The 16505-nt window shown below is 39.3% G+C and overlaps 1 protein-coding gene across 6 annotated transcripts in view; it reads left to right on the forward strand.

Annotated features, from left to right (window-relative positions):
• AFAP1 (actin filament associated protein 1) overlaps nucleotides 1-16505 on the forward strand; it is a 122068-nt gene that overhangs the window by 88888 nt on the left and 16675 nt on the right. For all 6 annotated transcript variants that reach the window (XM_075499688.1, XM_075499687.1, XM_075499689.1 and 3 more), the window contains 5 exons: nucleotides 3294-3386; nucleotides 5066-5150; nucleotides 8500-8649; nucleotides 11967-12178; nucleotides 13653-13798. In XM_075499688.1, coding sequence (XP_075355803.1) covers nucleotides 3294-3386; nucleotides 5066-5150; nucleotides 8500-8649; nucleotides 11967-12178; nucleotides 13653-13798 — 686 coding nt within the window. The remainder of the gene's footprint in view (nucleotides 1-3293; nucleotides 3387-5065; nucleotides 5151-8499; nucleotides 8650-11966; nucleotides 12179-13652; nucleotides 13799-16505) is intronic.

Below are 16505 nucleotides of genomic sequence, written 5' to 3' on the forward strand. Positions count from 1 at the left end.
TAATAACTATAGAAATTTGTAGGTGACAGCAGGTATGAAGGTTTTATAGTAAATGTTAGGGCTTGTGTAGTAAGATAGTTTTAAAGAGAGAAATACTCCAGACACACCACGTGGCAGAAATTCCACCCGTCAGTCAATGGCTTGGGGCAGGGAATCTTTCCAGCTTTGTACCTGCAAATATTTCCCCTCTGTTCCTCATGTCACTGCAGTTAATGCAATACACTGGTGTATATCCCGATCCAGCTGGGGAATCAAGACCTTTCTATGACATAAATAAGGAATAATAATATAGTTCAGGCTGCACAAGGTTTTTCCAGGTCTGCATTTGAAAGAGGCAGCTCTGAAGTCTACTAATTGTAACATTGTAATGGTAATTGTGGTGTTTAAAATTCTTGCAATGGAATAACAGAAGATTATTTTAAATGTCTTTAGTTTTGAGGCTATCCAAAGAAATGAAAGGTCTTCATTTTTCTGATTACATTTGCTTATATATTTTAAATATTTGAATACATAGTCTGTTTATGATCTCAGTTTGATTTTCCTGGCCGATCACCCTGTGTGTGTGTATATGTAATGTACAAAAGCATTTGTGGTGAGAAAAAGAGAATGATTTCCCTTTTCTAATGTGTGGGAAAACTTAAACTATTCATGGAGTATGTGCCATTACAAAGTATTCTCAGTACAGCCTTCCAGATTATGCCATTTTATTAAAAATAACGCATTTGGGGATTCCTTTTATTTGCTTTCTAGTTTTGGAGCCATTGAGATACATTAATTCATATTTTCACACATTTCATTGCAATGGATCTTGCAAAGTTTGCTGACCTCCTTTCCCCACCCTCACTCACAACTGTTTTTTAATGAAAATAGTGATCTTTTGTTTTCATATGACTCCAGGAGACTCCATAGAAAAAATTGACAAAAACACCGAGTCTTGTGATTGAAATTATGCAAGTTGGCAGCACTGGTGGAATGTTTTATCCTTAAAATTTTGAGTTAAAGCTATAAGCATGTGAAAACCACATTTATAATGGTGGCTGTCTGCAAACGTAATTATAGAGAGTGCATCCAGGCAACCATTATATATTAAAGGCATTTCATCCTGGTGAGCTGTAGAAATATGAGTTTTATACTGTGCATCGAACACAATTATATTGCACACAGAAGGTGATGAGCAAGTCTTTGCCAGTGAACCCCTTGAACCCAAATGAAGTGTTGGATCCTTGAATATACATTTACTTCAGATCTTGCCATGAACTTCCATTTGATAGTGTGTCATTTTTTTAATCAAAATTTAATTACAACCCAATTAAACACTTTAGCTTCTCCTTAAATATGTGAGGTATGATAAGAACCGGATTTACTTGAGTGCATGACTTTGCACATACTATTCAGTTAGTGCTGCCAAATCATTTCCCTCTGTTCTGTCTGTAACTCCCATTACTATCTGCCTTTGCCAAAATTAACTAACTGTGTGGTGTGAGCAGATGCTGAAAACATGAGCCATTGAATCAGGGTCATGCAGGAGACAGAAATGAATGTTCCCAGAAACTGTACGGTCACATTTCTCTAGGACGAAAACAGCAGTGTATTTACATCATACTGAGGACCAGCAACTGAAAATAAAACAACACACATAAAAAGAATTCTTATGATTTGGGGAATTTAGGGCTACGTTTAACTCTGAGGTGCAAATGCTCTGCAAAAGTTACATCTAAATTTTATGTTACAAAGGATGCCAGGTGCCATGAAATACTGTGCTTATGTTTCTGGGGCAAGATACAGGGAAGTTCAGTCAAGAAAGGATGCTGAAGTGTTTTAAGATACTAGCTCAGAAATAAAAGTGTAGCTTCATTTCCCTGCTCTGCTCAGGTTTTTTTATGTGACGTTGAGTGAGTGATTTAATCTTTCTTTTTTTCCTGAGTTCTCCGCCTGTAAAATGGGGCTGGTGCTCTTTCTTTCTTTCTGGCATATAGTGCCTGTAATTTATGATGTGCTCATGAGTTGTAGCAATAGGGTCTTTGTAAGCCCATAAACATTTGGTTTGTTTAGCTTGACCCTTAAAGGGAACTTCAATGCTCTGAAAGGACTGTTTGGTGCCATCTTTAGCTCTTTAATGGTTTCCACATCAAAATTGTTCAGTTCAAAACTGAAAAGATGTTGTTTCCTGTTTTATTTTTCCTCGCCTTTAAAGAAATCTGGATTTTGACAGTTAACTAATTGCTGTTTTCCCTGGAACTGGGAGTTCTCAGGCCAGATCTTCTTCTCTGCCAGCCAGGCTTGCTGTAAACAGTGTGAAGGGAGGAGCTGGATATGTAAACACGTACATGTACATGGAAAGGGGAAAGTTTGCATGTCTAGCAGTAATGCTTGCAGCAGAGTAGGATGCCTTTCTTAGCTCGCTTGTCTCTGCTGTCCTTGCATGGCTGCGTGGCTGTAATCAGCGGTGTGGAGCTCAGCACCCCCCTCGGCATGACTCTGGATGGAGAGTTGGGACCTGTTCTCATCAGCACAAGCAATTTCAGACTGATAATGGGCTGGTGGTAACCTCACGAGAGATAAAAAACTTAATTATGCCCATAGGGAATCATCAAATGTCTTTACTCATCGCATATTTTTACATTTATATAGTTTCAGGTTTTGAAGTTCTTCAAGTTCTATCAAAATCTCAGTGAATTCAGTTCTGGATTTTTCTTTAACTTTTTAAAAGCAGACATAATGCCATTCCCATTTCCAAGAACACATTTACAATTACTTTGACCTATACCTTTATGTCAACGTGCAAGTATAATACAAAAATACCACAAAATACCACTGCGCAGTATTAACTGTAAGTCGATCAGCACTTCATTACTTCTCCAACAGCAAAAAAAGAGCAGCTGGGTAGTGTATTATGCAAAACTCTTGTCCTTTGACATGCGGGACCTTGGATCTAATCCCACTTTTTCATCATCATAATGAAATTAATTTGGTGGTGTCAGCTGAGTTCGTATTGTAAAACTAGGACGTGGAAATCAGCAGCGCTGTTGGTTTCTTTACTCAAGAGAGCCTTGGAGCTTAGCTTGTCTAGAAGCTGAAACCTTCCACCTCTAGGCATTACGTCTCCTCCAGGTTGTACATGAAATGACTGAGGGAGGCAGCGTGGAGAAGTTGGTGTAGTGGCAGCCTGCCTGACACCTGCCAGCCTAGGAAATGTCTGCGGGATTCTCCTTCCCGTCTCCCTTCACATTCATATGTAATTACTCTGATTTGTATTTTATGAAAAATGTATAAATTTTGCCTTGTCTCCTAAGGTTATAAAAGATGTGTGCAGCAACTGTATGGGAGCGGTAGACTCCGATGGGCCATTGTCTAGTTCTCCAGTACACAAGACGGAGCTGGAAAAGGTAAAGTTATCAAAATGATGAATGCAAAATTCCTTGTGATTACTTATTATAGAGGCACTGCTAGGCACTGCATGGTTTAGGGGATGTTCAGGCCACAAAGCTGAAATTCAATTTAGGTTCTGGATTTCATGTATTAACTTTTTCATGTTAGACCATTTTCTGGGGCAATCTTCAGTAACTATTTGCTGACTCATGCTACTGTTTTAGACTATTAGCCCCTCTGTCATTTTTGTTTGTTTGGATAGGTGCACACATCCTACAGAATTAAGACTTCTGCCATGTCTATTCATTTGGTCACGAACAACCAGCAGACTGGCTTGTATCCATTAGCAGCTTCTCATTAGCCATTGAGGGTGAAGACTAAGCAGGTCTGATACGCGTGCTGTGATTCAGAGAGGCTCTCCATCAAGTGCAAAGAGCAAGCAGGGATGTGACCCTCAGGGAAGAACAGCTGAAGATTATACAAAAGTTTTAAGGGGAAGTCTTTTATTTTTGAGAACTAAGTTCTTGAAGAGCTCCCTGGGCATTCTGAGGTCACTGTTTTGGCAGACCCTTTCAAGCATTCGTGCCTCAACACAGAAACTTGGCTATTCACTGTGGTTGTCTCTGCTGCCTTGACTCAGCAGGATATGAGAGCAAGAATTAGAAAGAAGAACAACCCTGCGGTGAACGATTAGTACATTACCAGCACTGATTTAAGCCCCTGCTCTGTTAAGGCATCCATGTGAGCAGAACCCTCTGCAGACTCTGCTTAAAAGTCCCACTGACAAAGGTTTCGTCACCAAATTCCTGATGGCAAGTTCTACCCACGTGGTGGGAGGATGCTACAGTCAGTAGTGTTTCGTTGCATTGCACCTGGGATAGTAAGAGCAAAGCATGTTCCCTAACAGCTCAGACCTGATTTCACAAGGCAAAAGCTGTTGTGTTTGCATGCTTGCACACACCTGCAGAGTATTAGCAAAGTAACTGAAAGTGTCATAAAACAGTTGTTTTCTAAAATGCATGCCATGAAAAGGGTAGCAAAACTTCTCATTCGTTTCTTTTTGTGATAATCTGTACATCTTCTTCATGGCTTCACCGCTCATGAGTAATGTGGTTGCCAAAATTGTGCCAGCATAAGCTCTTTACCACGTCATCCTTTATCTCATACGCAACCATTACAGAATAATCGGTGCTAAAAATTTATTTCAAAAGCCTCTTTTTTGCAGATATTGAAAGTACTGAAGCACCATGTAGGAATGCACTATTTTCTGATAAGTTGTAATTGTAAATGCATATGTGAAGCATTTTTTAAATAAATAATTTTAAAATTATTCTTAACTGATCCATGTAATTGTTCATTGCTTAGCAGATTAATAAACAGCAACATTTAGAGTCTAGAAATTAATTAAAAAATATATTGTGTAATACGAGATATTGATTATAATTATTTCACTGTTTTGACTGTACTTTCAAATATAGACCTATTTTGTGGTTTCTGTGCTTTTCTAAAGCCTATATGGCAATATAAAGAACCCCTCTAAACCTGAATTTTTTACTATCTTCTATTTGTCTTCCAAGTGGATGAGAGCTTGAAATGTGTTTTATTTCACAGTAAGCGTACTTTTAAATTGACTCATGACACTTCATTTGGTGAAGGTGCCAACACTGTATGACAGCTGATCTCTTTGTCCCTGCAGAAGTTGTCATCTGAGAGGCCAAGCTCCGATGGGGAGGGTGCTGTGGAAAATGGCATCACTACTGTGTGCAATGGGAAAGAACAAGGTAGGTCTCAGATCCAGAGGTGCTTGGTGTAAATAAAATGTGCATATAGGGAGCGATAGGTAGTGAAATACCTGGCTTTTGTCTTTTAAAAATAGGCAGTAAAGTTTTTGAATATTTTTATTAGGATTCAATTTAACTTGACAGCTGAATTATGTCAAGAGTGAAAAAAATTTTGCCGTAACAGAAAGATTTGATGTTGTCATTGTGCAGGTAAAATCAGTAGAATTACTGTAAGGAAACAGAATATTGAAATTTTGACTTGGCCTTTTGTGTGTTCAAAAGTACAGTTTTTTAGAGCTTGGGCAACCACTATAGGCAACTAACCGTTGCTTTTAGTAACTGTAACTGTATAGTGGCAACATAAATAGTGGGCATATAGCTTCTAAGCAAAAAAGCTATCATTGAATACTAGAAGGAAATAATCATGAGTATTTTATATATATACGTATGTATACATGTATATACACAGTTTATATATATGTGTGTATACACAGATGCATAGATATATAAACTATTATGTATGATTGTTTACATTAACATACTAAAATGTATATAATAATGTAATACCAGTGGGTTTGTGAGTGTATATGTATATAATTTTACATATGCTACTGTGGAGCCATGCATGTTTTGTAGTCCTTATAATCTGACGCACACCCCAAACCCAGAGGGAATTTTGTCTGAGTTATATCTAAAAAAACCTCAACCCCTATGCTCTCTTCCCCACCCCCTCTCTGCTCCCCAAAGCAGAGGAAATGCTGTGCCTTTGTTAACTTGCCATATAGCAATGGTATCGTTTCAATAGGGCATTTTTCTGCAGTTGTCAAGCTGAAGGGTAATGTGAGCTGCGCTGAGCACAATGTCAATACTGGCCCTGGTGCCAGCGCTGTCTCGCCTTTTGACTCATTTCCTTTATCTTCTCCCTGGGTCGTTTTCCAACATTTCCTGACTATACAGATCTCTGACATACCCAACAGTATAGAACAACCTCAGGTTTTGTGGTTTCTAGAACTTGTCGTATGTGGTTAGATTTCACCCTATAAAATCTTCTCCTAAGCTTTCAAAAAGCGCACTACGGTTTTAGCCTCTGAAACCTGCTGAGAAACATCTGTGACCCAATAGCTGTGTTGTCCATGATGTCCAAAAGTGCCTGGTGGCTCAGGTGCCCCACAAGAGGCATGCTGGTGGAGCATGTGCTGCTGGAAAACCAGCCCGGCTTAGATGTCTCAAGGAGGGTAATTAAAAATACCAGTTGCTTTTGAAAATTGTGACCTTCAGTATGTAGTAATAAAAATAATAGGCAGTAACGACTGCAAGGAGATTAAAATATCCCTGGCATCATTTTAAGTGGCTCTGGATGAAGTTACACTATTTTATTAAACAATGGATAGGAAACACTTAAGGGAGTATGTGGGAAGGGACACTCCGGAGAGCAGTCATCTCCAGCCGGCACCCATCGGCCAGCCTCTGCTCTGCTCTTAACCAGCTGCTCATTCTGCTGTAGGGAAGGAAATGAGAAGAAAAGGCTTTTGTGACAAAAATCACTGGCAGGCAGGCAATCAGTATATTCTTTAGACTCGAAAAGATTAAGTCATGAAGGCCTTATTTCTGCTGCCTCTCAGTTCTGCAGGAAAATAAAACAGCAGTGTGAAGAGAAGATAGGACAGAAAAACAAAAAAGCACTGAAATGGGCTTATTTCACTGTCTGTTTGTGCTCCTGAGAATGGTTCCTTTGGGCTTCTGTCTCAGAGAGTTGAGTTTTTCTGAATCTCTGGCTTTTTTCAATGCTCTTCATCTCCTCCCCACTCAACAGCCACAGCCGGTCATCGGCTGCCGCTGCGTGGGCTGGAAACCTGCCTGTGGGCGGGTGCTGCCTTCGGGTCCTCCCGAAGCAGGTGACACGAGCAGATGGGACGGGTGGCCCTCCTCCCTCGAACACGGGAGCTCGTTGCATGTTTAGAGAGCACAATGTAAGTTGTGAACACCCTTCCCTTAGGAAGAGAGAGTTACACCTTTGGTTGCACACGCGCGTTGCTGTATTGGAGTTTGCAGGTGAACAGCTATCTGTGCCTGAAAAGCTGCCTTTCCCGCTCAGCACCGAACGCAGCAGGTGACAGATTTGTACAGTTTTGGCTACAGATACAATTTCTAAATAATGTGCCGTGATTCCTAACAATTAAACTAAATATGATAAATTATCCCATTGTGAGTCCCAAACTGCTTCTCTATTTTCCGTGCATTCTTCTTCCCAGTTCATCGATTCATACAGTCATTTCTCATATGAACATTTTGTCCTTTTTTCCCTCAGTTTACACAAGTCCATAACCACTAAATGTTCCCTGTTGCAAAGAGAATTGATATGTCGGGGATAAAGTTACAGCAGCTCAATCAGTAACTGTCCTAAATGTATTTTTCATCAAAATCAGGTATCAGGGCAAGTTGGTGGATATTTTTGCTGCCCTTTCAGTTAGCAGAGAGACTTGCGCTCCGTTGATGGAATCCAAATTAGGCCACTGAATGCAATTTCTGGAAGTTCATTTCATTTGTTCTGTTTTGCAAATAAAAGGTCTTTTTTTCTGATTCTGTTTAATCTTAGAAATTTATTTTTTTAATTTGTTAGGGTTTTAGTCAGGTAGGCACTTTTAAAAATTATATCCATAGTCCTTGCCATGTTACGTTCAGCAGCTCACCATGCCTCAGTGCACAGAGCCGTAATATTACTAATATTGTATTAAGTTAATGGAAGCATAGACTGGATGGTAGCAAAATACCTCTTTTCAGCAGAGCTTTTTCTTTCCAAGCCCTCATGATCACAAAAAGTGCCAACTTCTAACCATTGAATGCTTATACTGATCCCACTAATTTAATTGTTAGTAGTTAATTTGTAAGTCTTGTCTTTCTAAAAGGTCCATTGTGATAAGATACCGTAACCTAATTGTTGAAGTATTTTAAGGTAAATGTTTAGGAACAAGGAAGGATCATCTGGCTGGATTTTTATTTTTGTGTATAGGAGCTAAATTTATATGCAGGTACCTCAGTCATACTGATAAATTAGATGATGACTGCTGTGGAAAGAGACTTTCAGCTTGATTAGATTAAATTAAATTAGAAGCTTGATTTTTGTTGTTCTTATCCTTCTGAATGCCACGATTTTTATAGCACAGAGGTTATTTATAGGCATCTGGATTAGAGAGGGCATGTAATGTTTATCTCATTGCAGTCTGCGACTTTTGTACAAATGTTCATTTTGCACAGGGCTGATTGTCTGAACTACTGTTTTTATTCAGGTTCTCTCTATTCATTGGTTAATTTAAACACACTAAAGTACACACTTTTGCTTTCTTAATAGTGAAGAGGAAAAAAAGTTCAAAATCAGAAGCCAAGGGCACTGTGACTAAAGTAACAGGGAAAAAAATAACGAAGATCATTGGTTTAGGAAAGAAAAAGCCATCAACAGATGAACAGACCTCATCAGCTGAAGAAGATGTTCCAACATGTGGTAAGTGATTTTTCTCCTTGAGTCTTAAATGCACATTGCAACTAAAACTATAAAATTCTAGCCTAGAAATTCCTCTAAAATTGCTTTTACTGCTATAATTCTTCCCCCAACATCAGAAGGATGCACTCAGACTGAAAGAGGAGTAGAGTAATCAAGAGCTTATAATTTGAAAAGAGGCTAGAAAAACTTGACTTTTTAAATAAAATGGTAGCACAGGCTCAGAAGGAATATCATTGCTCTTTGCAAAGGTGAGGAGGAAGAGAAGTGTGGACAAAAAGCAGAAACAAGCTGTTTTCAAACAAATGGATATAAAATGAATATAGGCTGGACTATGAAATAAATTTAGGCTAGGAGTTAGAAGAAGGTTCTTGGGAAGGGATCAAGTCCTTTATGATGGATTGTGGTGAGATTTTATTGGGATAGCAATCAAGACAGCAGTTGACTGGCCTCAGCCAAAGTGATTTGAGTTTAATTGTGGGTTCCTAAAGTGGTACGCATTGGGCAAAACTTGAATGAAGTAATAAATTTCTAGTAAGCTATTTTAACTCCTAATGTTGATCACTCCATGTGACAGCTGAAGTGCTTGGCAGCACCAAGGAAGTATATAAAAGGCATGCAGAAAATGCTTATGTTTTGTATCTTAGCTGTTAATGTTTGCTCATAATTTAGGACTTTGTGCAATGTACGTAGCTGATGGCCTCACAGCTCTGGTATTTTAAAGCAGTGCAATGTATTTACATTCTCCTGTTTGCCGTCTGGTGCTCCAGTATTAAGTAACACTTCCATACGTGACTAAGGTTGAACCGACCCTTCTCCCAGTCTCTTCCAAAAAAACCATTTCCCTAGAAAGAAAGCTGTGAAGCAGTTGCATTGGATTCTGAATTTGGATTTCCCTTTTCCCCTTTAATTGACTAGGAAAACTTTGGGAAACCCAGAAATCTGTGGTTAGGCAGCAGTTGGCAGAACTCATCGGTGCATAAAGTGTGATAGATGCTTGCCCAATGTGAGAGAAGCAGGTCCATGGACCACCAGCGAGAACTTCACAGATCACAGGTGGCTCTCAAGCCACACTTTGGGAATCATTCACATAAGCAATCTTTGATTAAATAAGTGTGTGTATATATGCCTATACATCAGCTAAGTACAGATGTGATTTATCAACCAAAAGAACAGCTGGGAAAAGCTGTGTCCAGCCAGATGCATTGTCTGAAGCATCTGGCTTCCATAAAAGCTCAAACTTCCGGGGTCTCATGCTCTATTGATTATTCTGTATTATGTGAGACATTAACCACAGCTGTACAGTCTAATTCCTAGTATTTCTATCATTATTTCGGATACGGACATAAGTATAGCCATTACTATTGCCTGCATTTGGCTCTACTCAACACCACTTGCAGATTTTATAGAAAAATATGTAAGTGTCTAGGCTTTGGTCATTGCAGGAAGTCTTTGCAGAAGGAGTTTCTCAGCACCAGAAATTTGGCTCAGTGCAGTGCCCTCTGGGAGGTTGCTCCATAGTTGAAGGCTTTTACACTTTAACGGGCTCTGCCTCCCATGAACAAAGGGAAAAGCGCAGCGGGGCTGCGGGGGACACCCAGCTAGAGTGGAAATGCAAAGCCACCTGCACTCGGAGTCACGGCAAAGCCCTTCCCTACAGCATCACTGGTCTTTGACCGCCTGGGCTAAGCTGAAGTGCTAATGCCCCAGCTGGGAACACACTCAAGGCATTTTGGACATGTCAACTGTTGAAGTTTTAAGTAGGGATATGTGGGAGGAAAAGCATGGGATCCTGCTTCGTTCAAGTAAAGTAGGAGGGTTTGGAAGAGCTTTTCTGAGAGGTGTGTTGGGAGCAGAGGGGGAAAAAAGTACTGTCTGAAAAAGAGGACTCTCACTCCAAAACAAGCCAGCTGGCTTGCACGTGAAGGGTTTTCCATTTCTAGGGATTATATTATAATGCACAGCTATACAGGGTTTTGTTACAGGAGGAGGGAGTAGAGCTGGAGTGTGTGATCATCGCAACGAGCCAAAATCAGAGGATTGTGCACATCCTCCTTTTTTACGGCACCTTCCAAGATGTGCGAATTCTGATCTGCTATATCCTGTTGGATCAAGCTTTGACATTGGAACCATAATGTTGGAAGGGAAACCCAGAAAAATTAATGATAAGTCATAGTTTTAATGAAAACCAAAAAGATGGCTATCCAACAGGATTAAATGAAAATCAGACCTGAGACAGAAGACAATTTTTTTACATAAATTCTGGCCTGTGCAAGGTATCATTTGTTTCCCTCTTCATAGCCTGTTTGGAAGCAGCAACATGCTGAATTCATGTCCTGTTCATAATGTGGAAGCAAAACTCAGAGATCTTTTTTTTTTTTTTTTCATTCCCAAACTAAATAAGGCAGGAAGATTGGGCATTGTCTTGATTTTAAGGTTTGAGTCCGGACTGATTGTTCCTATGGGACAGAGAAGGAAAAACACAGAACACTGCCCATTTAATGATATTATATGCCTAGACACTGTATCCAATATAGAGCATGATAAGAAAAGCGGGTTTTTTTAAAAGGCACTTTGTTCATGAAAATTTGATTTCTTGTAAGGGTACTGTGTTATCCCTGGAAAAAAAAAATCTTTGTTTAAACTTTTGTCTTAAAGCTTAGCTAAATTTCACATTCATTTACTTCTTGAATTTTAAACCAATATGAATTTTATTTTTATTGGCATCAGTAGCAATCTTTAAAATTCTGCTTTAAAAGTGTTGCAAACCAAACGTGCATTCTTCTTTCTAAATGAAATCAGAACATATAACATCAACGCTTAGTAGGTCTTCAAAACACTGATTTTGGATGTCACAGACAGCAGCTCATCACCTAATTATATATGAGCTGTGGTTTTCCCAGAACAGTTTGGTGAGCCACAGTTATCAAAGCCATTACACATGGAGAAGGTGGGGCTTCTGTGTGGGCACATCGGCTGTGTACATACCTTTTTATCACTGTCCCTCTCCCATTCTTACTAAAGTCTTGGGGATCGGTGTGGTCCTGCCCATTCAGCTGCCACAGTGAGTAGCAGAACAGCCATTTGCATGTGAGTGGGATCACATCTTTATATGCTTTTTTTCTAGGTTATTGGCACAGTGAAAGTTTTCATTAAAAGAAGTGGGGCAGGGTCATTTATTTGTCTTCCTAAAATCCATCTGGACTTTCTATTATAAGAGGAATAAGTTGTTTAAGTGCTAGCATTACATTGAAAAGTAAGTTTCTTCCCCCCCCAAAACAAGTCAGGAGTAAAATATCTCACGTTTCATTTTATTGCAGGATATCTCAACGTGCTCTCAAATAACCGTTGGCGTGAGCGCTGGTGCAGAGTGAAAGATAATAAACTCATTTTCCACAAGGACAGGACAGATCTGAAGACGCACATTGTTTCTATCCCTCTCCGTGGCTGCGAAGTCATCCCAGGCCTGGATTCGAAGCATCCCCTGACCTTCCGCCTGCTCCGAAATGGGCAGGAGGTCGCTGTGCTCGAGGTGCAGTGGTTGTTAATGGCTATGACTTGTAGGAACACCCACAAGCTAAATTAGAGAAGCACTTTCATACAACCTGGCTTATTAAAAAAATTTTTGGAATAATATTATTGCAGAGCTGGATAAATACTCGAAGGAGAAAAAAAAATGTTAAGAGTTGTAGGCAAAAAGGGCACTGAGATTTAATGCAGTTCAGAAATCTTCTCAGTAAGATGCTTTTCTCTACACTGACCTTCCCTTGACCTGTTACTAAAATATCCCTGCTCCTTCTCTATACATACTTTTACATCAGGGATATAATTACTTTGGGTAAATAACTTAGTTAATAATGGATCACTGTTGATGGGAACTCTAGAGCTCTTAACTCTCCTTTGTATGTGCACCACTTTTGCTCAGTCTGTATCTGTATGAAGGTAATTCTGCAGTTCGAGAATAGAGCGTGCCAGCATCCTGGTGAGTCTCTTGACACACCACATGTGTACACACCGGCACGCTCCTCGCACTACGAAGGTCATACCTTCATCTGTGTTAGGTGGGTCAGGATTTTCTGAGGGGATTTATTCATCGTATTTTGAAAGCTGAAATGAGAAGACCCTTAAAGCCAAGTATAATGAAGATATAGGAGGAAGCAACCTTTTGTTTTCAGTGGCAGGATGGACACTTTGACCAACAGTTGGATTTCCAACTGCAGGTCACGTTAGTCTCCTGTCCTTGCAGCCAGGCCTGTTATATGTGTTATATTTTTCGGAGAAGTTGAAAAACTAGAAAGCAGCTCAAGGAACTGTGAAAGGCAATGAAGTATTTAAAAAGAATGAGAAATTTAGAAACCGCACAGTTTCCTTCCCTCCCCCCTTTTTTCCATTATTTATTTTGCTACTGTTTAACTTTGCAATTGGTGACTTGAAGCAAAATATAAAAAATTAAAAATTATTTTGACAGTATTCATGTTTGTACTTGTGCCATTAGGAATATAAATGCCATCATCTAGAAAAACGTATTGGAATTTTTCAGAAACCAACACTAAAATTTATTCTACTGTTTCTTTTTTTTTTTTTCCCCTCATTTCTACTTAGGACTAAGATTTTATTCTTAGGAGTCATCCTAATTAAAATTCCCGAGCCTAGCATAGATAAATAATTCTGTTATAGCTTTCAATTTTCTGAAGTCTAAAATAAGCATGACTTGAATATAAATCCATGAGCCTTAAATGATTATTTTTTTCTTCTGTTTTGGAGATTGCCCATTTCATATTTTATCATAACTGATGAGCACATAGCTTACTTAAAGTGCACTCCTTCTAGCAAAGCAGATTTAATAAGAAATCCTGGAGTTTTTAGGAGTTCAGCAGAGAGAAACCAGAGCTTCTCATACAATGTGGTAGCAATTTGTCAGCCAAGAAGAATGAGCCGTTTTGAAATAATGCTCAGCTCAGTGGCAGACTAAAGACCTGACGTACGCCCTTGCCCTCTCCTCGCAGGCATCCTCCTCCGAAGACATGGGCAGATGGATAGGAATTTTGCTGGCGGAAACAGGGTCTTCGACAGACCCCGGAGCTCTGCACTATGACTACATCGATGTGGAAATGACGGCAAGCGTCATCCAGGCTGCCAAACAGACGTTCTGGTGAGAGGCGTTCAGCTACCTGGGTGTTTCCAGTATTGTGAGAATTTATATCCGTATGTTAACTCCAGTGCCAAGAGAGCTTATCAAAATCCACCCCCCTTTGCCAGATATTGAACTCCTGAAGTGTTTCAGCATCTCAGCATGTTAGATGTATTTATGATTATCGTGTTGGCATCTTGCTAAGTTCTGTTAAAGATGCAGACACCATCCAACTTTACTCAAATCTTTACTCATTTTTTCAGTAAGTCTCCTTATCAGATGCTATATTTTAGTATTGTATTTTGCCTGAAGACTTAGAACTATCCCTGGAAGAGGACAAATATGCTGAAAATTAAATAAATATGCAGCTACATAGTTCACATTTATCTATTGGCTGTATTATTTGCTGTACACATAGCCAATATATACAGCATATATTAGCCAACATATGCTGTACACTAAAAATGCACAGCAAATTTAAGTCTTGGATAGTCACATTCTCGGTGTTTCTTTCTCAAGTTCTTTTTTGATTAATTAAAAACTTCATCAAGCTCACACCAGTCCAATTAATTTCTGGGGTTTAATTTAGGATGTGGAAATAGGGAAGGTGTCTAGGGTGCAGCTCTGTTTAAATTGCAAATCAGTACAGTTAATATCCCATCACTCATCCTGTGCTAAGAGAAGTAATGTATACTTAGCATATATAGTGATTTACATGTTCAAATCAATTTAGGCATTAAAGCAGTCTTTGGTGAGAAGAGACTGTCATTTTTGCTTGGCTAGATGATGTTGTTCAGAAACAGGAGTGAAGGAACAGTTGGGATGGGCCGGATGCCCTGCTGCAGACGTACCCCGTGGTTTCCCGGGGTCAGAAAACGGGTGGCCTGAGAAGACAGCTGGCAAAGGCGTCATCCCTCATCTCGCTGCAAAATGAGACTACCCACACAAAACTGAAATTCATGTGACTTAATGTATTAGAGAATCATGCCCCATCTGCCCATCATAACTTTAAACAGACTGAAAATACAAAAAAAAAAAGGCAAAAGCTTCAGAATTTTCCAAAAGAAGACTCTCCTGCCATTAGCGAGGTGTTAAGAGAGCTTTAATGAGAGTAAATGGGCAGCTTCATCCAGGATCTGGTTTGAATGACTTCTGATAGAAACCAAAGTGACTCAGGATTACCACAAGCCCAGTTTTGTGAAAACCAGATAATTTTGATAGAATCAAAATGCACTTAGCTTACAGACTTACATTAATATTTGTTTTGAAGTTAATAGGGCTCAAAAAGTTTATCCTGTGTTGACATGTATTTTTGCTTCAGTCAGCATCTAGCAATAACCACATTTAAGAAAGAAATAGAATGGAAACCTTTCCCCCTGAATACTGCTTGGCTTTCCTTTTCTGAACAAATGTGATATTAATTGGAGCCAAGTGAAAAAACATATGCAACTAGGCCACATGTTAGAACGGAATGTCAAACAACTTGCAAAATAGCAGAATTCCCCTATTAAGAATTAGTTAAAATTCATTCGGTGTCTTTAAAAGACTGTAAGAGCTTGTCAATAAGCAACTAGAGCAGCTGTCTGCTGATTTTCAGCTACTCCTAGAAAATGAGGAGAAATGACAATGATACTTAAGTGTTAATAAAATACTATTGCTGCCCTTTATAGAATGAATATCAGTATTCCAAATTAACTGCAGTTATCATTAAAGCTTTGATAATTGCACTCACTTCAGGATTATTGATTATTCATTTCCTGAGACTGATGCTTTGCAAAACGATCGGCTCTTCATTAATAGTCCCATCAATTTTCTTCATCTAAATCATTAGGTGTCTAGGAAAGGCTGAAGAAAAAATACTTCCAAGCAGGTTTTCTCCATTTGCTTTCCCATCTAGCAGTTTCAGAATACAATTAACTTACATGGATGCATCTGTAAACAGGATTAATGAGGCTTAGTGAAATAATGTGCTTATGAAGTGCTTGCAGATACTTAGATAAATCTTAGCTTCCTTTGGTGGTGGAAATAGTTACTACAGGTGCATCAGACATCATTAATGAATGTCCCAGTTTTCAGACATGGTTATTATGTATCTCTCTACTTAAATAGAAAGAAATACAATCATGGCTCCAAATGCAGTCCTTCAGACTAACCAGAAACACTTGAGTAATGTTCTTCATTAAGAGGAACAGTAAACAAATGCAGCCCTTTAATAATGTCTAATAAAGTGTGAGATACGATAAAGTTAAAAATATTTTTATCATGGAATTTATCTTGGGCTTTTTGTTGTTTGTTTGTTTGAAGTAAGAAAAGCTTCCGTCTAATGATTATTCCACCCCTGCCCTGGCCTGAAAAGTTCACACAGAACTGGGCAGGTTGATCCCTCCTGTGAGCCGGGGTCTGCCACGGCTCAGGTGAGCCACAGTGGGGTGAGGTCTGTCCCCTCTGAATGAGAAATTCGGTGGACTCCATGTTATTCCAAAGCCAAAAGAAAGCAACTGTTGAAACCACAGCATTCTTGAGCTCCAGCCAGCGCTACAGAAGACCCTCTCTACTTTAATAAGGCTTTATCATATTTTATGAGTGTCAGCACAGAGTCTGAATAGTTCCATTGTTTGGGATGGAAAGCTTTGTTTTCCCATTCACGTACACCTAAAGCTATAGAAATTATTTGGGATCTCACTCTGTATCTCGTTCAATTTCAGCAGTTGCTACAGAGGAAGACTCA

Source organism: Mycteria americana, chromosome 4 (genome assembly GCF_035582795.1).
Source record: "Mycteria americana isolate JAX WOST 10 ecotype Jacksonville Zoo and Gardens chromosome 4, USCA_MyAme_1.0, whole genome shotgun sequence".
NCBI classification, from domain to species: domain Eukaryota; kingdom Metazoa; phylum Chordata; class Aves; order Ciconiiformes; family Ciconiidae; genus Mycteria; species Mycteria americana.